At 35.9% G+C, this 23,185-nt stretch overlaps 1 protein-coding gene and 1 long non-coding RNA gene across 7 annotated transcripts in view; both read left to right on the forward strand.

Moving 5' to 3' along the window:
• The window catches only part of LOC105225273 (protein PALS2), a 195,094-nt gene that overhangs the window by 110,081 nt on the left and 61,828 nt on the right, over positions 1-23,185 (forward strand). For 5 of the 6 annotated variants that reach the window (XM_049462593.1, XM_049462592.1, XM_049462595.1 and 2 more), the window contains 5 exons: positions 4,720-4,818; positions 4,872-5,033; positions 5,093-5,303; positions 5,359-5,529; positions 5,592-5,752. In XM_049462593.1, coding sequence (XP_049318550.1) covers positions 4,720-4,818; positions 4,872-5,033; positions 5,093-5,303; positions 5,359-5,529; positions 5,592-5,752 — 804 coding nt within the window. Of the gene's footprint in view, positions 1-4,719; positions 4,819-4,871; positions 5,034-5,092; positions 5,304-5,358; positions 5,530-5,591; positions 5,753-12,231; positions 12,253-23,185 lie in introns of those variants that run through there. The other variant, XM_049462594.1, reaches the window with a different exon arrangement.
• Positions 5,759-6,842, forward strand: LOC125775708 (uncharacterized). Its single transcript, XR_007421315.1, has 2 exons — positions 5,759-6,416; positions 6,482-6,842. It is a non-coding gene; the product is annotated as an uncharacterized LOC125775708 (long non-coding RNA).

Below are 23,185 nucleotides of genomic sequence, written 5' to 3' on the forward strand. Positions count from 1 at the left end.
GCAACAAAAATTTCAGCCATCAACAATTCCACAAAATCTAAAACTACTCATAGAACCGCCGACAATGACTTGCCTACTACATCAAAACAAAACGCAGAGGTCACCTCTGCACCCAACTCATCATTAAAATCTTTAACTAGCAAAAATCACTCATCAAACGCCAACAATAAGCATATTTCCATCAACAAGCCTACATCGATCAGTTCTGACTACAACAACGTCTCACATTCAGCTAAAAATATCAGCGACAACTGTACCCAACAAGACTCTTTCTTAAATCCCAAACTTTTCAGTCCAACAACAGCCTCTTTCATTTCTAACTTAAACAACTCCTTAAACTCGCTTAATAAATATACTGACCTCAAAAATACTACTACCAACACTACTGTGCAATCTAATCCACCTAATCACGAAAATCTCTTTCCAACAACAAGCATTTCCAACGATAATCAATACTCTACTGAACATACGGAACAAATAGAAATTGACTCTGAATAAATACGCTTAGCTTTTACTCTCTTTTGAACTAGTACTCAATTGGTGACACTCAGCTTCAACTGACTGCTCATACGAGTTGAAATTCTAGCTCTCTTCTGTTTCCCTTTTTCTTTTCTTCCTACATAGATCTTATGATTCCAATATTACAATGGAATTTAAACGGCTACACTAATAATTACAATGAGCTTCAATTATTAATACAAAATCATACCCCAGCTATTATACTCTTAAATGAAACTCACATCTCTTTCAACTTGTCGGCTTTTACTCCTAAGCAGTACATTGGCATGTTTCACAATCTTCCACATATTAGCACAAGTAAAAGAGGTATTGCGATTCTCATTAGAAGAGATATTCCACACAAAATTAATGCCATTCAATCCAACTTGCTGGCTATGTCGATCGAAATTTTCTTAGTTAAAAAAATCACCATTATCTGCACCTATATTGCACCAGACGAACAATTTACCAGTACAGACATCCTGCAATTAATCAACCAAGCTTCTACTCCTTTAATTTTCGCTGGTGATTTTAATGCATGGAGTCCACTATGGGGCTCTCCAATAGCCAACAAGAGGGGCAAATGCATTGAAGATGCTTTACTTTCCTCTAACTTAATATGTTTGAATAACGGATCCGCGACGCACTTTTCCACTCACTCCACTTTTTCCCATGTAGATCTTACAATGTGCACGAACACACTTGTCACAGAGTGCGAATGGAGTATACTCGATCACCTGCATGGAAGCGATCACTTCCCCATTGTACTAAAATTGCACCTATGTTCAACAACTAAAAACCACAAAATAAATAAGGTATTCAAAACTGATTACGCTGATTGGGAGAAGTTCCAGACACATTGCGAGATAAATAGCAATAATACCCCATTATCTAACAACCCTAACCAAGAAAGTGCGAGTTTAACAAAAATTATTCGTTCAGCAGCGAATGTTAGCATTCCTCATACAAAGCCAACAGCAAGTTCAAAGAGTGTTCCTTGGTGGAATAAAGAAATCGCTGAATTGCGGGCGAAAAAACAGACAGCTTGGTATGAGTACAAACGGGCTCGAACACTAGTCAACTTAATATCTTTCAGGAAAGCCAATGCTCTTTTCCGTCGTTCCGCGAAACAGGCCAAGCGTAAATGTTTTCAGGATTTCACAAGCAAAATAAATCCTTCGTCTAGTCCTAAGTTAATATGGAACGCTTTAAAAAAACTTTCTGGAGTGCCTAGAAATCTAACCATTCAATGCGTAAAGGGGCCAACAGGTTTGGTAACCAATCCATCCGAAATTTCCGAGTTATTTGCAAACCATTATTCTGAAACAAGCTCAGATATTTCATTCAGCACACAGTTTCAAACCTCTAAAACCACCACACTGTCCGACACTTCCTACTCTGTCTCCCCTCTTTCTTTTTCTGCTAGACAAATAGAAACCAGCATTTCACTGTCTGAATTCGAGTTCGTTGCATCTACCGTTAAGGGTAAGTCGCCGGGGCAAGATAAAATTTCTTATCGAATTATCAGACATATGCCGAAAAGTCTCAAGCTCCGATTGGTAAAGCTTTATAACAAAATTTTCAATACTGGTGTCTACCCCCAATTTTGGAAAACGCCCTGTGTTATACCAATACTTAAACCACACAAATCCTCCAATGAACTTGCTAACTATAGGCCGATTTCCCTCCTTCCATGTATGGGCAAAATTCGTGGCAAACCGCTTGATGTGGTATGCTCAGCGAAACAAGTTCATATCACCGAATCAAGTCGCCTACAAAAAAGGTCAAGGCACGTTAGACGCTTTAATCCAACTTGACTACTTCGTTACTAACGCTTTGTCCAGCAAAAACCACGTGTCCGTACTATCTCTGGACTTCCACAGAGCTTTCGACAAAATTGGAGCCCATATTATTATTCGACAACTTAGAAAATGGAAAATAGGCCAGAATATGATACGTTTTATTACCAACTTTCTCACAAACAGAAAACTCAAAATCAACGTAAATGGTTTTCTTTCTTCAACACTCCCGCTTTCTAATGGTACGCCGCAAGGCTCACCTCTTAAAGCCTTTCTTTTTATCATTGCTTTCGATGATATTAGTAGGATGATAAAAAATTACAAAGGAGTTGAGCACCAGATCTATGCTGTTGATGTCCTAATCTACACAAAAGTCTCTGACGTTAATTTAGCGCAATCCTTATTTACTAATATACTCGCCAGAATTGAAACTTGGTCACTGGAGTCTGGTGCTTCACTTTCTTTAGACAAAACACATATCCTTCATGTATGTAGGAAGCAAAATTGCAACGGTATTTCACTTACCCACAACCAAACTAACATCGAATGTAAAACACAGCTGAAATTACTAGGATTAATTTTTGACTCGTAAGTATAATTTTAATGCTCACTGTAAATATGTCAGAAACTCGTTAATGACACGATTAAATATTGTTAAATATCTCTCGTCTAAGCATTCATTTATTCATCCGAACACACTAGTCAATGTTGTCAGAGCTTTGCTAACTTCAAAAATAGATTATGGGCTCCCCATCTATGGCAATTGCTCCAAAAGCAGTATCAACCTTTTAAATGCACCATACCATTGCGCAATACGGCGAAGTCTCCGGGCGTTTCCAACCTCGCCAATAAAAACGATAATGGCTGAATCTGGTTTACCAACTATTCAAGATAAAATTATAGATTCTTCGCTCCAAATTCTTGCGAAAACGGCTGAGGACACCAACCCATTGCTAAATACAACTATCACCCATGCCACGAAAAAAAGAAAAATTCCAAGAATACAATCGGCTATTTCGAGATGCTTAAGTTTCGCTGAAGAAAATAATATTTTACGTAACGCAACATGCAAATTCACCACACGACATCCTCCCTGGCTGATCAATGATAAAATCCTACAAAATAAGCTTCCGTTTTTGTCCAAGCAAAACACACCAAACGAAGTCTTTCAACAAACCTTTGCTGAACTGGAATCCAATTATACAAATAATGGCTGGAAGTTATTGTTTACGGATGGCTCCAAGTCCATCGATTCCACTTCGTTAGCAGTTGTCACTGCCACAGGAGAAATTATTTGCAATTGGCTTCTCCCCTCAACGAGCTCTGTATTTACCGCTGAAGGATCTGCTATCCTTCACGCAGTTAATCACGCAAAAAAGACTAAAGGAAAGTTCCTCATCTGTACAGACAGCAAATCGTGTATGTCTGCAATAACGTCTCCTTCCAATCGCAATCCCATAATAGAAGTTATCAGGGACGCGGTCATTGGTGCCCCTCAGAAAATCCAAGCAATGTGGATCCCTGGCCATGTTGGTATTTCAGGCAACCACTTTGCAGACCTCGCTGCGAAAAATGTAGCCAGGACTCCTGCCTTAACATACTATGCCTCATCCAAGCAAGACATTTCTAACCTTATTAAGCACAAAAGGCATCAAAAAAACGCAAGCGAATGGAAAACATTTAAACATCACTACGCGGACATAAACCCAGCCAGAAATCGAATAATCTACTCGTCAACAGTTCCAACTAGCGCAATGAAGACATATACCCGATTAAGGATTGGACACACTATCATAGCACACGCCCACTTACTATCGGGTAAAAGCCCATCCATTTGCCCCCTTTGCGAGGACACCGCTTCTATCAAACACTTACTCACACTCTGGCAACATTGATCTCATAAAACTACTAAGTGAACCTTCAGAAAAAAACGTTATGATTGTTTATAGATTCTTAAAAACCAACGATTTGTTAAAACATATTTAAGCAATTTACATCTTTACTAACCCTTAGCAAATAGAACTTTTTACCTAGTTATAATTACAAGGCGGCTGAAGGCCTCGTAGCCAGTGCTGCGTTTATGTATTTATATAATAAAACTTCTTTTGTTATATGAATTATTATAAATAAATAAATAAATAAATAAATACGTTATTTGTAGACTTCGTTTTAGACGACTGTAACTGTTTTGAATGTACTTATGCTTTGACGGTAGGCTTTTTTCAAAACCTTTAGTATCTCATATTTTTGCCTTTATTTTTTTTTATATATTTTAGGTATAAAATATTTGATACTTACATTTTAATATAAAATAAGTGATCGGAACCACATAAATAAATAAATAAAATTACTATAAAGGTGAATTTCTTTTATATTCAAAACCTTCAAATTAAATTAATTTTCACAAAATTTTTACTTTTAGTGCTTTATGAGAGCCTTATTTGACTATAACCCTTTCGAAGACTCGTTGTTACCATGCAAAGATATTGGACTGGCTTTTAATTCGGGTGACATATTACAGGTTTGAATATATTAAATAATTTGTAGAGATCTAACAATTAAGTTTTGATACAGATATTGAGTGTAAAGGATCCGAATTGGTGGCAAGCGAAAAACTTCAACGATCAAATGGAGCGGATCGGTCTAATACCTTCACAAGAATTAGAAGAGAGACGCAAAGCTTTTGTTGTACCTGAAGCTGATTTCGCTCATAAGATAGGCATATGCGGAACGCGGGTCTGTGAATTCTATATTTAGAATATTTCTGTAAACATTAATACCATTTTAAATAACAGGTCTCAAAGCGTAAAAAAATAACTATGTACAAATCCAAAGCAAATTGCGAATTTGACAAAGCTGATTTGCTTTTATATGAGGAGGTAACAAGGATGCCACCATTTCGAAGGAAAACTCTGGTGTTAATTGGTGTTCCAGGAGTTGGCAGGCGCACCCTTAAAAATCGTCTTATCAATAGTGATCCGGAGAGATTTGGAACCGTTATACCCCGTAAGAGATAATTAAAAAGCAAATGAGTTAATGAAATAAATATACATTTTTTTAGACACAACTAGACCTAAGCGGCCACTTGAAGAAAATGGAGTCAGTTACTATTTTACCAATCGTGAAAAAATGGAAGAACAAATAAAGCGTAATGAATTTCTTGAATATGGTAGCTACAATGGACATTTATATGGTTTGCACTTGAACTCTGTAAATGAAGTGATCGAGAGTGGTAAGGTTTTGTAATTATTTACATATTTAGTGCTGTATGGATTGAACCTTTGAATAATTTAGGTCGGATGTGCATATTAGATTGTGCTCCAAGCACTTTAAAATTTCTTCATAATAGTCAGCAGTTGATGCCGTTTGTTATATTTATCGGTGCTACTGGAATGGAGCAGCTAAAACAAGTTTACTCTGAAAGACGTGCAACAGGATCAGTTAAAAGTTTATCGGTAAGTCGCCATGCTCAATTATTTTATTTTGCTATTGGGATATAATTATATTAGTAGTTAGTTAGTTAGTGATTAACAACATTATTTCTATTAGTATTCTAGTATTTAACTAATATAATCTTTCATCATTCTTGCATAAAAGATGGTTTACTTATTTGTCAGTTTTGTTATTTATTCTTAAAAACTAGAGCAAACCAAACAAAATCTTCTATCAAAAATTTTTAATTCACTTTTGCAACGAATAAAATTAAAAATCTGGGCTCGAATCGCGGCAGTCGTGAGCGAGCAAGTAATCGTATCGAGTAAAATTTCGTAACGTGTCGAGTGTGCGGATCGTCGCACTCGATACGAAACGAATAGAAATTTTATTCTTATTATTTATATTATTATAACTTTCCTGGTGTAGCTCTAAATGAGATTTTCGAATACACTGAAATACGAAAGTATTTGAATTGCAATTGAACGTAAATATTCAATATACGTTTATACAATATGTGTAATAAAGTGTATATAAATGTACTAAATTTAGTTTTTGCATTCAATGAAATGAGCCCTAACGTGTTTTTTTATACAAGTTCATCTGATTCAGATGAAAAACATCACCAAATGGCCATAGGTTCAGGATTCGTGATAAAAGTAATCCCATGGCTTTACCTGAAGCAGCGTAAGAAAATATTTAATTAAACCGTTTAACTTAGTATAGATCTTATTATTTTAAATCATTTACAGTTTCAGGAAGTTTAGACGGACTAAAGACGCATTTACTTTCATCGGATCGGAAATAAAATTTAACGGGCATTTATCAACCGCAGTACCACCAATGCTTCAATCAGCCGGTGGGCCGGTGGAAAATTCTCAGTAATGATAAAAGAAGTCGGTATAGTCCTGAAAAGGTGGCAAAGTTCGGCGATGTATGTGCAGTGTTGCATAACATCTGCATACAGTTTAAAAATTCAACATATTTCAAATATTTTGTAAATGAAAACAATATAATATAAAACAACATTGAACGTTCCAACAATATTTGACTTCATATTTTCTTTTAATAAATATATTTTCAATAAAAACAGGAACTTAGAATTAACATATATATTGGTGTTTATTTCTGAACTTTTCTCTTTAAAATATCAAGCTCATGAGTTTTAATCTGCAACTCTACAGCTTTGTTTTGCATATCTGCTTTATGTACCTCTTCTTTTATTTGCAGCGATCTCTTCTTTAAAGCAATTAGTTTCTCAAGGTTTTTTCTTCTACTGCAACATCTATCCCCGTAGCTTGGAGGAGTTGCTCTTCTGCTACAGTTAAAAACTTTTCCTCGTACTGCCCCTCACCAGTCCTTTGTTTAGAGACTTTGTTGAATGAAATTTTCTTTTTTATATTGTGCTTGTGATCAGCAAATACCTACTTTTGTATTTTATTATTATTTTAATCATCTATTATTTTACTTATTTAATTAATATTATTTACTTGTATTGATCTTACTTTTCGTCAAAATTTAGCATCTTTCATCTTTGGCCCGGCAGAGTTAAGTTTTAGCGTCAATGCATCCCATAGCTTATTTAATGCAACTTTGCCTTGCCCACAATTAGGAAAAATATTATTTGCTAAGGTCTGATGCTGTGGCATAAAATTACTCATCACATTTTTTTGACGCATATTTATTTTGTTTACATTTGTCATTAAATCATTAGTTATAATTATAATACATGTTAAATAAACTCAATAAAAGGAAAATAATCTACATTTTACCTTCGATTATTTTTAACTGATATATTCAAAACTTTTTTAATTTGTACTAATAACGTTTCTCAAATAGCTAACGAGTGAGATTTCGATTCTTTCGTACAAACGAGAACACGTTATCGAATGAGGAAATTTCAAATTTCGAAAGAGCGTATTCGATAGCGAGTACAACGATCCGAAAAAAAATATTTGAATTTCGCTCGTTAACGTGTTACGCGATTCGGGCCCTGAACAGTTTCTATATCGTGAACAGCTTGTGTAAAAATTGTTTTAATGGCACCCAGAGTGCACTGGGTAAGTTATACTGGTGATAGTAGATCCGACCACTCGATGCTGTGGAATACATTTTATACTATTATTCAAATAATAAACTATTCAATACAGTGAATATTTTATTTACGAATAAAGGCGAAAAACTTTTAGTCGGTATAAGAAACCAAGATATTGTACTTGAGCTTTAATTTTTAATATTTTCATGCAAATAAATCTCAACGGCAAAAATAACGATTTTTTTCAATGCATGATTAACAGCATCTGTCAGTTAAGTCGTAACTAAAAATGGTCCGATAGGGAAGGAATATTGATTATGTTTACCAGAACTTAACTGACAGATGGCTGCTAACTAACCAGACATTGAGGAAACGGCCTTTTATATTTGGAATTTTACTGAAAATTAAAATTACAGTAGAACATCTCTAACTCGCATCACCATAATCCATAAAAAAAACTTCGAGCAAGAGAGACTTCGAGTTATAGCAGGAAAATATGTATATGAAATTTGGCTTCTAGTGTAAATTCCAGAATTCGAGGTATGGAGAACTTCGAGTTATGGAAGTTCAACTGTATTATATTTTTTTGGGATTCTGAATACATGTGTATGTTTATAAATATATACAGTGAAATCTCCCGTAATCAGGCCAGTCTTTCTGTTCAGTTACTTAGTAAACATCAGCAAATTGTGCGACCGGCCAATGTACACAGTTAATGTTGTTGTTTTAAGGGCGTGTACAGTTAATGGATATGTCCGCTTAATAGAGCGTCCATTTAATAGAGATTTCATCACATTTTTTATTTATGCATTGTTTTCACTATCCTATCTTTTAAGTTGGTTCAAACTGGACACAGTGTGCAAAATTTTACTAAAATCGGTTCAGTAATTTAGGAGTCCATCGCGGACAAATAACGAGACACGTAATTTTTATATACAAAGATTACAGGCCATAGACTCACTTAGTTTTATACATTTAAATATTTTATTTATATGTATATATTTTTATTCTATTTTACTTCGTGCCAAATGATATACATGTGATATAAAATCAATCGCAGAGGCTAATTAACGAAATATATTAACCGTTGATGTATAAAACGCCAACAAAAGGCTCTGAATAATTTATATTCGGGAAATTATATTCGGGATAAAGACAAAGGGCTAATTCCCTAACCAGTGCTAAACCGCAAATTAAAATGTCACATATTTAGACCAAACTAAATGGCGTGAGGTCAGTGGGAAGGTCGGAAATTCATATCCTGGGTATACTGCGGATATAGAAAGTCTGTACTTTTTACATTAACCTTTAACATTTATCAGGTATACTCGAACACATATTTTCAAAAAAATTTATGTATACATATGTAACTCACACACTAACTCTCGTATTCGGCATAAGGTTTGTTAGAATAAGAATGTATTTATAATTTATTTATGTAGTGCATAAGTATATGGGAGTTGGAGTAATTCCCAGATCGAGTTCACATTTTGTCGGCATTAAACTATGGTATATCCAAAATTTTACGTTCAGATATCTGACATAATGATGATTAAGAAAGCAAGTATACGCAAAATTTTCAATCATCATACAAATTTATTTTATCTCCTTCAAAGTAACATCAATTTGAAGCGATGCACATGTGTCAACGCTTCTTCCAATCGTCAAAACATTTTCGAATTTGTTTTGATGTCTTCAATTGAGTCGAAGCGTGTTCCCTGAAGTGGATATTTCAGTGTTCAGAAAAGAAAAGAAAAAGTCACAGAGGGCCATATCAGGCGAATACGGCGCTTACTCAATGATATTTGTTGAGTGTTTGGCCAAAAGTTCATTCACAATGATGGCTTTGTGCGTTTACGGCGGATAGCGTCTCGTAAGCGCCTCATAACACTATGATAATACTCTTTGTTGACGGTTTGACCAGTTGGAACGTATTCATAGTGAACGAAACCATGAATATCGGAGAAAACATTGGGCATTACGTTCACGTTCTATCGATTTTGGCGCGCCTTTGGGCCGCCATTCGGACGATTGCTGGTTCGTAAGTGTGTCATATTCATAGACCCATGTCTTGTCACCAGTAATTATGCGTTCCATGAAGTTCGGGTCCGAATTGAGTTGAAACAGAGTTATCATCAGTCACACTCGTTAAAGGCTGTCCAGAACGAGGCATGTCTTCGACGGTCTTCCGACCCTCCTCGAATGCTCTGTACCAGTCGTAAATGCGCGTTTTTGATAGAGCAGATTCACCAAAAGCCTAATGCAATATTGTCAATTTATCGACACAGGAAAATTCGTTCGTAACACAAAATTTAACAGAAATACGTTGATCAATATTTTCGGTCATTGTAAAATTCGACAAACACTACTGAGGCGACTGCTATAAACAGCTGCTGTAAACACACTGGTTGACACATCGCGCTAAGAACAGTTGTACCAACCTAAAAAAAATGTACATGCCATCCATAAAAGCAGGATATTTAAATGAAAATTTCCTGATACTTTCTTGACATCCTATACGGTAAAAAGCCAACAGGAAGTTAAGTGTAATATTGGCCCACTTATATGTTTATTTGGTATTACTTTATATTATTAACACAGAGGAGGATGGAGTCATGTGTAGAAGTTTATGCAAGTGAAGGAAGTTCTCTGATTGCAATTCACTTGGGAGTGAACATGAACGATTCTTTTACATTGACCAAGGGGTAGCCAGAAAACATCCATTGAGGGCGAGCTAAAGTGAGAAAGCGAAACATTCCCTCCTCAGGGTTGTGATTCGTGGTGGGAGAGATCCGCATCAAAGCCAAGTTCTTCAACATATCGCTGATTTGCGCCTACGTCCCGAAGGAAAGACGATGTGACCAAAGATTCCTTCAATGAGCGCTTGAAGCGCACCTATGAGAGCTGCCCTCGCCACGATATCAAAATCGTGCTTAGCGACTATAACGCCAGGGTGGGCATAGAAGATATCTTTGGCACTACGGTCGGTAAATTCAGCCTCCACGATGAAACATCCCCAAATGATCGATTTCGCCGGTGTAAGAAATATGGTTATCTGTAGTACAGGATTTCTTTTTTTCAAACTTATTTTATTTATTGGATCTGCTTTTTCTTAAAGCCTAACTTTAAGTTATAAAATCTTAAATCTATTTAAAAACTAGACAGACTCAAGCAAGTGATTGAACTGTTTTGGTGATACGTCGCTCTTTAATACGCAGGCATATCTTCTTCTTCTTCTTCTTAATTGGCGTAGACACCGCTTACGCGATTATAGCTGAGTTAACAACCGCGCGCCAGTCGTTTCTTCTTTTCGCTACGTGGCGCCAATTGGATATTCCAAGCGAAGCCAGATCCTTCTCCACTTGGTCCTTCCAACGGAGTGGAGGTCTTCCTCTTCCTCTGCTTCCCCCGGCGGGTACTGCGTCGAATACTTTCAGAGCTGAAGTGTTTTCATCCATCCGGACAACATGACCTAGCCAGCGTAGCCGCTGTCTTTTAATTCGCTGAACTATGTCAATGTCGTCGTATATCTCGTACAGCTCATCGTTCCATCGAATGCGATATTCGCTGTGGCCAACGCGCAAAGGACCATAAATCTTTCGCAGAATTTTTCTCTCGAAAACTCTCAACGTCGACTCATCCGCTGTTGACATCGTCCAAGCCTCTGCACCATATAGCAGGACGGGAATTATGGGTGACTTATAGAGTTTGGTTTTTGTCTGTCGAGAGAGGACTTTGCTTCTCAATTGCCTACTCAGTCCGAAGTAGCACCTGTTGGCAAGAGTTATCCTGCGTTGGATTTCTAGGCTGACATTGTTGGTGGTGTTTACGTTGGTTCCTAAATAGACGAAATTATCTACAACTTCAAAGTTATGACTGTCAACAGTGACGAGAGTGCCAAGTCGCGAGTGCGACGACTGTTTGTTTGATGACAGGAGATATTTCGTCTTGCCCTCGTTCACTGCCAGACCCATTCGTTTTGCTTCCTTGTCCAGCCTGGAGAAAGCAGAACTAACGGCGCGGGTGTTGAGGCCGATGATATCAATATCATCGGCATACGCCAGCAGCTGTACACTCTTATAAAAGATTGTACCTTGTACGCAGGCATATATCTTCTTTTAAGTCGCGTTTGATCGCAAGAATGTACCAAAGCATTAGCCAAACGGTTTGGGTGATCTCGGAGTTTAGATATATATTTAATTCTGCTGTCTTCTACTTTTTTCTTTACCATAGGGATACCAAGATCTTTATGGATATTTTCGTTACGTATGTACTATGGTAAACACGTGATTGTTCTAAGCATTTTTGATTGAAACCTTTGTAATATATTAATTTTAGTTGCACAGGTCGTACCCCACAGTTGAATGCCATACATCCAAATCGACTTTATGACCGCATTATATAAAAGCACTTTGTTGTCTAGGCTAAGTTTGGAGTTTTTATCTAAAAGCCAATTTAAATTTGCAGCTCTAATCTTCATACATGTTATTTTACTAGAGATGTGTTTTCTCCACGTGAGCCTTCTATCTAGGTGAATACCAAGATATGTTACTTCGTTCGCTTGGGGTACTAAAATGTTGTTTATTTTTATAGAATAAGAAAATTCATCAAGCCACCTGGTTGTCTCCGGATCGAAAAACCACAAACCAGATCGATCAAACACGCCTTCTGTGTTTTAGATGTGCGTACGCTCCGAGGTCCTAACATCGCACTTGCCTCTGTGCAGCAAAAAACGCACGTTAACAAACGCAAGGAAGATACAACGTCGAGAAGCTACAATCACAATCACAAGAAACATCCGAAAGGTTTTCTATTCGATTTGCACTCCTGCTCTCTGAGACCACTAGTCAACAACTCGGTATAAGCTCCTTACGTACAGCTCCAGCCAAACCATTGGTTTTTGGAAAATGCAAATAAACAGCTCTTACGATGAGGAGTGCTGGTGATCTAGTGATTGATTCCCAGAGCATACTATAATTATGGAGAGAACACTTCTCCAGCCTGCTGAATGATAGTGAAATCTTTGAAAAGACCCGTGAAAAGAGAAAGAAAAGGAACTGCCTTTATGCCGCGATGTCTGAATTTGGTATCCCCTGAAAACTTATACGGCTGTCTAAACTTACGTTGAGTAACATCAAAAGCTCCGTCGGGATTGGAAACGACCTCTCCGAGCCGTTCGATACCAAACAAGGTTTCAGACAAGGCGACTGCCTATCGTGCGACTTCTATAACATACTGCAAGAGAAAATATTTCGAGCTGCAAACCTTAATCGAGCAGGTACAATCTTTTATAAGAGTGTACAGCTGCAGGCGTCCCTGATATTGATATCATTGGCCTCGACAACCGCGCCGCTAGTTCTGTTTTCTCCAGACTGAATAAGGAAGCAAAGCAAGACGAAATATTTTCTGTCATCGAACAGTCGTCATATTACGCGCGGTTAGGCGCGGCTAGGCTCCCACGTCACTGTCGACAGTCATAACTTCGAAGTTACAGATAATTTCGTCTATCTTATAACCAGCATTAACAGCAACAATAAAGTTAGCCTCGATATCCAACGCATACGGTTGGACTGAGTAGGCAATTGAAAAGTAAAGTCCTCTGTCGACGAACAAAAATCAAACTATAAGTCACTCATTATTCCCATCCTGTTATATGGCGCAGAGGCATGGACGATGACAACATCTGATGAGTCGACGTTACGAGGTCACGGCGAATATCGAATGAGACGAACAATGAGCTGTATGAGATATACGACGACATTGACATAGTTCAGCAAATTAAGTCATGCGTATGGACGAAAACACTCCAGGTCTTAAAGTATTCGACACAGTATCGGCCGGGGGAAGCAGAGGAAGACCTTCACTTCGTTGGAAAGACCAGGTGGTGAAAGACCTGACTTCGCTTGCAATCTCCAATTGGCGCAACGTTGAGAAAAGAAGAAACGACTGGCAAGCAACCCCATCGGAAGCGAAAGATAAAATAACAAACATTATAGAAACAAGTAAGAAAGAGTTAAGTTCGGGCATAACCGAACATGTCATACTGTTGCAACTTGCAAAGATTAAAGCCAAGGGAATACCTTTCGTATATGAGACTTGCTAGTTACATCTGCCCTAGAGCGAGTTTTTACCCAATTTTATTTTTATTTAAAGCCCAAAGATGCACCGTTATAACAAAAACATGTTCTCCCAATTAAAATCACCCTAAGTTCGAAAATCTTTATATTAGGTGTGTGAGAGTATTGATCCTATTCAACCCATTTGTTGTACCCAGACGTACTACTATCAGAAAAGGATCCTCTCTGAATTACAATTATATATCTCACACATTGACCGATATTTTCAATAAAAAGTCAACTATAAGCTCTGGGTCCACATATTCAGTACCTAGGGGCTTGAACGGTTTTGGTTAGAATGGGGTAAGTTTTAGTCACACCTGAAAGCACTTTTAGTGCAAAATTTTATTCTGATATATTAGGAATGCCAGAAAAATATAACAAAATGTTTGAAATCGGTCGCACGGGTCTCGACATATGTGATTTCACCTAATAGTGGGCGGTGCCACACCCAACGTCCAATTTTAACCCTCATACTATCTCGGAGGTAAAATTTAATATCTCTGGTGCATTTAGTATTGATTTGTCACTATTTTATAAATTGTTTTATCCACGCCGAGTTAGAGTTTTACTTTATTTCGGTCAATGGCGTTTTATGGGCCTGGAGTGGTCCACGAACATCGTCTTTTTTCCTAAGGAACATCTTACAAGAGTATAAAAGAGTTTTATGGACGTGGAGTGGTCCACGAACATAGCCTTACTTTTTTCCCAAGGAACATGTTACAGGTATAAAAATAGTTCACGGATGATCTGAGGTCGGGGAATTTATAATAATGGTTTTAACCCTCATACTATCTCGGAGGTAAAATTTAATATCTCTGGTGCATTTAGTATTGATTTGTCACTATTTTATAAATTGTTTTATCCACGCCGAGTTAGAGTTTTACTTTATTTCGGTCAATGGCGTTTTATGGGCCTGGAGTGGTCCACGAACATCGTCTTTTTTCCCAAGGAACATCTTGCAAGAGTATAAAAGAGTTTTATGGACGTGGAGTGGTCCACGAACATAGCCTTACTTTTTTCCCAAGGAACATGTTACAGGTATAAAAATAGTTCACGGATGATATGAGGTCGGGGAATTTATAATAATGGTTTATCTCGATTTCCGGCAAAACTACGAGTTCTATAAAAAAAATTTGAACTAAGTTGAAGCCAATATGTTGGGGAGCACACACTACACAAGTACAATATAATTTTCTAAAAAATTATGTACTTACGTTCTACTATCAGCAAAAAATAGTAAGACTGTATTCATTATTATAAAATTCTTAATTTATTCTTTAAAATCTATGTTGTCCTCCTCAAAGTAATTTCCCTTGGCCGCACTATATCGCCGTTTTTTTACAATTCGGGAAACAGTTGTTAAATACAATTTCCAGAATAGCCTTCAATGTGAGTAGCGATTCACTCTTAATGTCTTCCATTTACACCAAACTGTTTCCTCGGAACGGTCGTTTCAGTTTGCTTAATAGACGCAAGTCACATAGAGCAAAATCAGGCGAATACGGTGGTTGCGGCATGATATTGGTTGAAAATTTGGCGAAAAACTCTCGAAGAGCCAAAGCAGAATGCGACGATGCATTATCGAGATGAGAAAACCAAGAGTTGTCGGCTCCTAATTCCGGCCTTTTTTATGGATAGCTTCAAGCAAACACCCAAATAGTATTCTTTGTCGACAGTTTGTCCGGTCGGAAAGAATCCGATGTGCGCCACATCTCGATAATCGAAGAAAACTGTCAACAAAATCTTGATTTTTGAACCACATGACCTCTTCCATCATTCTGAACGTTTTGCCACCAGAAATTTGATTCCGCGCCCCAAATTTAATGGAAGTAAATGTGTATAAATGTGTTATCTATTTTAATTAGTTTTGGTTGATACATACAACCGTTCGGTGAACAAAACTATTACACTCTATAAAAAGGCTCAACCACAATCTTGAGCATATCTAGTTTAAAATATGTATATTAAACATTTATTACTTATTGTTAGGCTTTAAACAAGCAAGTTCAATAAATAAAGGAGTGTTTTGACATCATTCCATATATTTTCTATCAGATTGTGTCCCATGCTTATCGCTGTTCTATCCAATCCAATATCCTAATTTTATTTACTACTTTTGCGGTGTACTTCGGATCATTGTTTGACATACATGCTCAGCTTATCCGCATGGACTGAAACGCGACTGCCTCCATTAGGCAGTGGGTGGTAAATTATAAAAAACATGTATTCAGCGCGCGGGTATCCAGTGAGGCATGGCCTACATCTGCTTTTTACTCCCCATTCTGTGACTAAGATTATAAAATTTGGAAGATTTTTCAGGTTCTTCAAAATATATCACTTTGATTCAGAAGGCATCGAAAGAGTAGGGGATGTTGTTAAATAACCTTTGGATGAGTAAATTAACCCCAACATTGAAGGAAGTGATAATGGGCGACCTTCTTTTCCTTGATAGAATTGCTGTTTTGAGTTGCGTTCACAAGTAGTTTAAAATTTTGTGCACATGCCACTCTACATGCTCGAATATTTACCGCAGCAATATATAGTAATATACATACCAACATATCTATCAGAAATTGTTCTGTAACATTATATTTTATCTCCGTTCCATTAATCTGCATACTAGTTTGGTTCGTCCGTAAAGGATTTCGTAAAAATGATCATTTGGTTCCTTCCTTCCTTTTTAACTCATATTGTATTACATTACAATATTTTCTTATTCCTCTGCCTTGAAATTAGCAAATACATTTTTCTTCGTATTTTTCTTTGCTCATTACTAATTTTGATATTTTTGCCATTATCAATAATTTATTTAAAATTTTGATACTCTGCACTTCTCCATTTTGTCATTTGCAGAATAATCTCTGTCAAACTGAGCATTTTTTTAATAAATAACCTTGGCGCGAACGAAAAATTCGAACATCGGCAACAAGTCACATAAGTCTGTTTTCGTTTTGATTTAATAGCATTGAAAAAAGTTAGGAATGTCATCTACTGAATCCAGTCGGCACGCCCCGCACTGGGCGATTTCATAAGCAAAAAATAAAAATATAAAAGTTTGAAATTTACCGCTGTTTGCATCAAAGCTATTTCTTAAAGGGGTATTCTACTCTAGAATTTTGAAAAATTCGACTTTTTTTCATATATTTAAAGTTTAGACCCTTAAGAACATATCCTCCAAAGGATTTTTAAAAATTAAAATTATTTTAAGAGCTACAGTTACTTTAGTGACGCAGTACCTAGCCCGGTAGGTAGGTAGACTCACTTTTTTAAACGCGTTTTTCTCGAAACTACTTTTTTCTAAACGGTACCGGCATTATCTCAAGTTCTATACAACCGATTTAATTAATAAAATTAAAAAAACTGCTCAAAATCTAGAGTAGAATACCCCCTTAAAATACCAATAAAACTAACGGTAAATACATTTTTTCTCTATCCCATTCGTAGGGGTTGCGAAAAGCGAGAGAAGTGAGACAATAGAAACACGCGGACTATGCAGTGAAAATAGCTTACAAATTATCTCTTACATATAATACATTAAGTTGCAATATAAAATCGTGTTTACTTAATCCCCATAAATCGAAATGAATATTGAGAATAAAGGTATATGTTATATAACAAAGTGGTTTTTATGTTATAATATGTTGTTTTATTATTTTAAAACAATTAGGCTGTTCACGATAAGGTGGTTATCGGGTTATGTGATTAAGTAAACAACAACAAAATGCGTTATGACAAAATAATCAAAGTTGACCAACCTAGGCCTTGTTTACAGATTATGTGGTTGTTTGCTTATTTCCAGTGTTAGAAAGTCGTTGGAATTTTACTAAATGGCAGCACAAAAAATAAATAAAACTAAGCGAATGGCATTTCCATTTAGATTTTCTTATTGGAAAATCTGCTATTAACAGCTGTTTTTTGTTTACAATCAGCAAATTATGCAAGATGTCTGCAAATTTTATACAAAGCATATTTTGAACCCTTAAAATTCGGATTATTTAATAAGCACATACCTTCAATAAAGTCCATTTCCTGAATAGCAGAACTTATTTTAAATTCGATTATTTTGCTTTTTAAACTTTGTTTAGGCATTTTATAAGTTGGAATTTCATTGAACTAAAATTGTAAACAATGAACAGCTGTTTGTGTAAAAATAAGCAAATAACACCATACAACATAGGGTGCTCACGGAGCATAGAGGTTATTTTTAATCTAATAATCACATAACCCGATAACCACCTTACCGTGAACAGCCTAAATTGTTTTAAAAGTGCCGTTTTAAGTGGTATGGTAGAGGGGAGATCTCTGTCTCGCCCTCAAATGAATCAAATTTGTTTATATTAGGTAATGTTTTCTAAATCTATGCTTTTGATTTCAGCTGCAACTTTTTGCAACTTTCTTTGTTATTCATATTCTACCAGGCATGCGATTTTTTGTGTGTTATTTTTTATAATTTTTTTTTTGTCTACTACCCTGCTACGATAACATTTTAAAGGAAAAAACAGTTATCCTGAGTAAATAAAGGTCTCAGAATCTGATGTTGAAGTTGAGATAAAAAAATTATTGGACCACATTGCGTCACAAATGTAACTAATGAACGGAATGAGTCCTCGAATTACCTATTATCAGTAGGAATATGTGGCTTTGATGGTAATTCTGGTCAAAGCGAATATAAACAGAAATTTGAAAATATTAATTTTAAAGACAATAATTTATTTTTCACGACATATGTATGTCGCTATATAACTGATAATAAAAACGCAAAATGAGGAAGAGCACAAACAAATTTGGAAAAACTGCAGACCTTCGTCCACCCGCTATCGCCGTCCTGTTCGAGTTCAATTCGAATTTCAAAAGGACACAGTTTAGTAAACCATAAATGCACTAGATTTGCGTTAGATCCTGCAAAGGAATTAACTTCAAATTATTCCTGGTATTATCTTCTTTCATCACTCATAACATTGCTCCCTATGTTATTCAAAATGCACCAGTTTCAGTTGGGGAGCTCTCATAAGAGTCTGCTGAATCAAGCAATACGGACGTTAAGATTTATCGACTCCATCATTCTAAAACTAACGGATCGCTACAAATCAGGACTTGCTAAAGCGATTGATTTTGAGCTCAGATCCTTTCTTCACCAGTCAAAGAAAACTAGAGGGCTGAAGCCCGAAATAAGGAAATTTTTTAAATAAATCGCAAATAAAAAAGACTGACTGAATCTTTTGAAACTCTTATACACAACTCAGCTCAAACCTATAACAGTCGTACGCAACTACACTAGACGGTGACTGAAAACTTATCAAAAGTCATACTTAAGCGTTGTACAGATCTCCATCTTGATATGGCGAAGTTGGTTGGCCAGGGATATGACGGAGCAGCAAACATATCAGGGCATTTAAGTGGAGTGCAAACCAGGATAAGACAACTGTATCCAAAAGCACGATATGTTCATTGCGCTAGTCACCGACTGAACCTTGCGCTTTCTAATACTATGTCATTACCTTCAATACGGAACTGCCTTGGTATTGTCAGTGAAATAGCAAATTTATTTAGAAACCATTCAAATGCAAACACAACTTTCCAGGACGTTATACAGAAGCACGCACCAGAAAGCAAAAAAAGACGACTTGTTCGCCTTTGTGAAACAAGGTTTATAGAAAGGCATGAAAGCATTATAAGCTTTGTGGAGCTTTTCAAATTCATTGTACTAAGTTTGGAAATAATTTCGAGTAAGACATGGTCCATTTCGTCTAAAGCATCAGCCTTCTTAGCAGCGGTAGAGAAAAGCGATTTTTTTGCTTAGTCTATTGTCTGTGAGTCTGTGAGCAATTGTTCAGCTTAACGCTGCCACTGTCTGTGCAACTCCAAGAAAAATCTATGGATTTTGTATCAGCAATGAACCGAGCCAAATAATTAATAAGAACTCTGCACCAGATAAGAGAAACAGCGGATGGTTTTTTCAACGATATTTTCCAAACAGCATCACAAATGTCTAAAGATCTTTATGACATAGATCTTGTAGTGCCTAGAGTGACTTCGCGTCAAACTAACTACTAGTGCTAATCCACCTTGCACAACCCCTGAAAGCCACTTCAGAGTTACAATATTTATTCCATGCGTTGATGCTCTGATTCAAAACATGACAGAACGTTTATTAGTGAATGAGGATATACTCTCGTCATTTCAAATTCTACTCCCAGGTTTTGCTGCAATTGATAATGCCGACGAATTAAAAAATTTAACTATTTACTTCGAGGAGCAAATATCAATGACAGCATTAAAATCAGAGTATCGATTGTGGTGTGCCAGCTTATCAACAATAGATCCAACCATAGAAGTGTTGAAATTACTGCAACATTGCGATGCAACGTATTTTAAAAATATTCACTACCTGCTTATAATTTTACCAACTCTTCCAGTGAGGACCGCTTCCTTCGAAAGAACTTCTTCAACCTTAAAAAGAATAAAAACTTTACCACGCAGTGTGATGGGCAATGAGCGGCTGAGTGCACTTGCTGTTATTGCAGTGCACTGGGATATTAAAATAGATCCAGATGAAGTAATTAATGATATGGCAAACAAGAAGAAAAGAAAAATATTACTTATTTAAGTTACAACTACCAAATAATTTAAGTAATATGTATATGAATTCATATTGTTTTTTTTTTAATAAACAGAAAATTCAAAGTTTATATATGTTTTTACTTCAGCCCCCCCGAAATGAAAAGCTGGCTACGGGCCTGAGGCAGTGGAAGTATTTTTGGCCGCTGATTCCATATAAGACAGACCACTGTGCGCCCGGACAATTACTTTATAAGAAAATTTGTAAATTTTACTAATGGTGTTCACACAAAATTTTTTCACGTAGGTTGCCTTTTATATTTCGAGACTTGGTAATCCTGCTGTTGCAATCTGGCAACTTACAACTTTATCGAAAAAGTTTGACATTTAGTATAACACCTAGACCGTCTTGACATACAAGGGCTAATTGTGTTGTTTACAATAACTTAAGGGGCACACCTAGTGTGAAATTTTCAAAAAATTAATTTTTTTTTATTTTTCGATAGGTTACCTTTAAAAATAACGTACTAAAATTTCAACCCGATATCTGAAACAGTTTTTGAGTTACAGCCATTTAAAAGAGTAACCGCTCGGCAGTTAGATAGTTGCATTGGAACTTTAAACGCGTTTTTCTCGAAATTGCTGCAGTGATTACTCAAAAACAAATGATCTGATCACTATCGAATTTTTTTTAAATCTTCTATATATAGTTCTCCGTACAATCACCTATCGATTTTTGACGTGATCAAAAAATCGAATTTTTCCAGGCCAAAAACGACCAAAATTTTGGGTAAAATTCGACTATTTTTTTTTTTTTAAACGCCGCCATATTGTCAATTTTTGATTTTGTTTATTAGTCCGTACAGTCATCGTACAGACAATATGTTTTAGTTTAACGAGAATTTTTTTTTAGGTTTCATCAACAGAGAAGGCTGCAATCATGGCAGCAATGGAAGACCTTTTTTTTGGCGCTGCCGGAGATCGCTTGTCATTTCAAAAATATTTAATATTTTCTTTAAAAATTTTTTTGTGTACTCTTAAAACATGTATAAAAATACCCTCAAAATTGCAAAACTTGATTGATTGATTGACCGGTTTTGTTTTTTATCCCAAAAAATGCCTTTTTTTTACGCTGTCACACTAGGTGTGCCCCTTAAAGAATTTATCTCGGCCAAAAAATTTAATTAAATCGCTTACAATATATTTTACAACTTTCCGCGTGAACTATTTCAGCAACAATGCATCAAAGAACTTAATTTAATTTTTGGCATTTGTTTATCGGTGGTATGGCGTGAAGGTCGTCCAAAGTCACCACTTGTCACGGAAACAATTGTTACTGCGTCCAAACTGATAATGCAAAATCTTCATGTGACATATCGTAAGATTGAGACAATTAAATGGATCGACTTTCCTCCGACTTACTATATCAGTTTAGCGCAGTCAGAGTTTTCTGGAAATGTTTAGTTTTAGATGTATGGCCGCGGCCACACAATAGTGTTTAAGTGGCGGTAGACAAATAAAACATATGAAATGATCTTGAAGAGGCCACACAATGAGCGGCATGTAAGTATGAATATAGAATTATTAATTTCATATGTGCAAAGTCGACCGCTATTATGGCAATTTAGGTAGCCAAATTTTTAAAATTACACCTAAATTTTAGTTGCGTCGAATTAAAATAATAAAATGAATAAAAATGGCAAATATAAATATAGAATTATTAAATTCATATGTGAAAGTCGGCCGCTATTATGGTAAAATAGGTAGCCAAATTTTTAAAATAAAAATATTACCGAAAAGTTACGGAGTGAAGTTGGTGAAATTTGTGGTTATTATTATGTGTATATTAAAAAAAATATTGTTTGTCCCTTCTCATATTCAACGTGTGTTGCTGCATCTGTTATAACGGAATTCTTGTTCCGTATTTATTTGAGTTGAGTCAGTTTTACTCTACTCTGCAGAAATTCCTTTACTATGTTTTGTCAATCTAGTTTTTGTAACAACAAATCAATGGTTTTAACAGGCAACAGGGATCTTAGTCACGTCTGCCTCAATAAATGGGTTATTTCGAAAGCTACGAACTACTTTAACTCGATAAAGAAAAACATCCTTAACTTAGTGTCGAAAATAAATCCTCCTAGATCTATGTGTACCTTCCTAAGTCCTAATAAAATTATATTTGTCATTCGGTTGATTTGTGTTAGGGTAGTGATTTTAATTTAAATATCTCGTACAAAAAGTAAAGTATAGATATTACAAGTTAACAAAAATCGACATATGATTAAGGAAAAATTAGCGATTTATTTAAGACTTTTTTCTTTATATTATAATATGATGTACAGTTAAACCTGTAAATTTGGACACTCGCTCAAATTGGGCAAAATGTTTTGTATCAACACAATTTAATTTGGACACTATCTATCTTGGAAGTTGGACATAATCTGTCTCAGTTTTTATACAGCAAGCATTAAAATCTCTTTCTATTTGAGACAATACATTTAAAATGTATGCATATTTGTTCACTATTTATTTATACTACACACAGATGTGTTTATATTTCAACATCTATGTTATTTTTGCTAAATTTTCTATGTATCAAATTTCATGGATTAGTTACGACACAATTACGCGTATTTGATCAATTGTTGCAATCATGTTAAAAAGAAAACACGCAGTGGTGTTATTTTTGAAAAATCTGTCGTCTCAAAATGCTTGTCTTTCATGGACGTTTTCAGGCAAGGAAA

Source organism: Bactrocera dorsalis, chromosome 1 (genome assembly GCF_023373825.1).
Source record: "Bactrocera dorsalis isolate Fly_Bdor chromosome 1, ASM2337382v1, whole genome shotgun sequence".
Taxonomy (NCBI): Eukaryota; Metazoa; Arthropoda; class Insecta; order Diptera; family Tephritidae; genus Bactrocera; species Bactrocera dorsalis.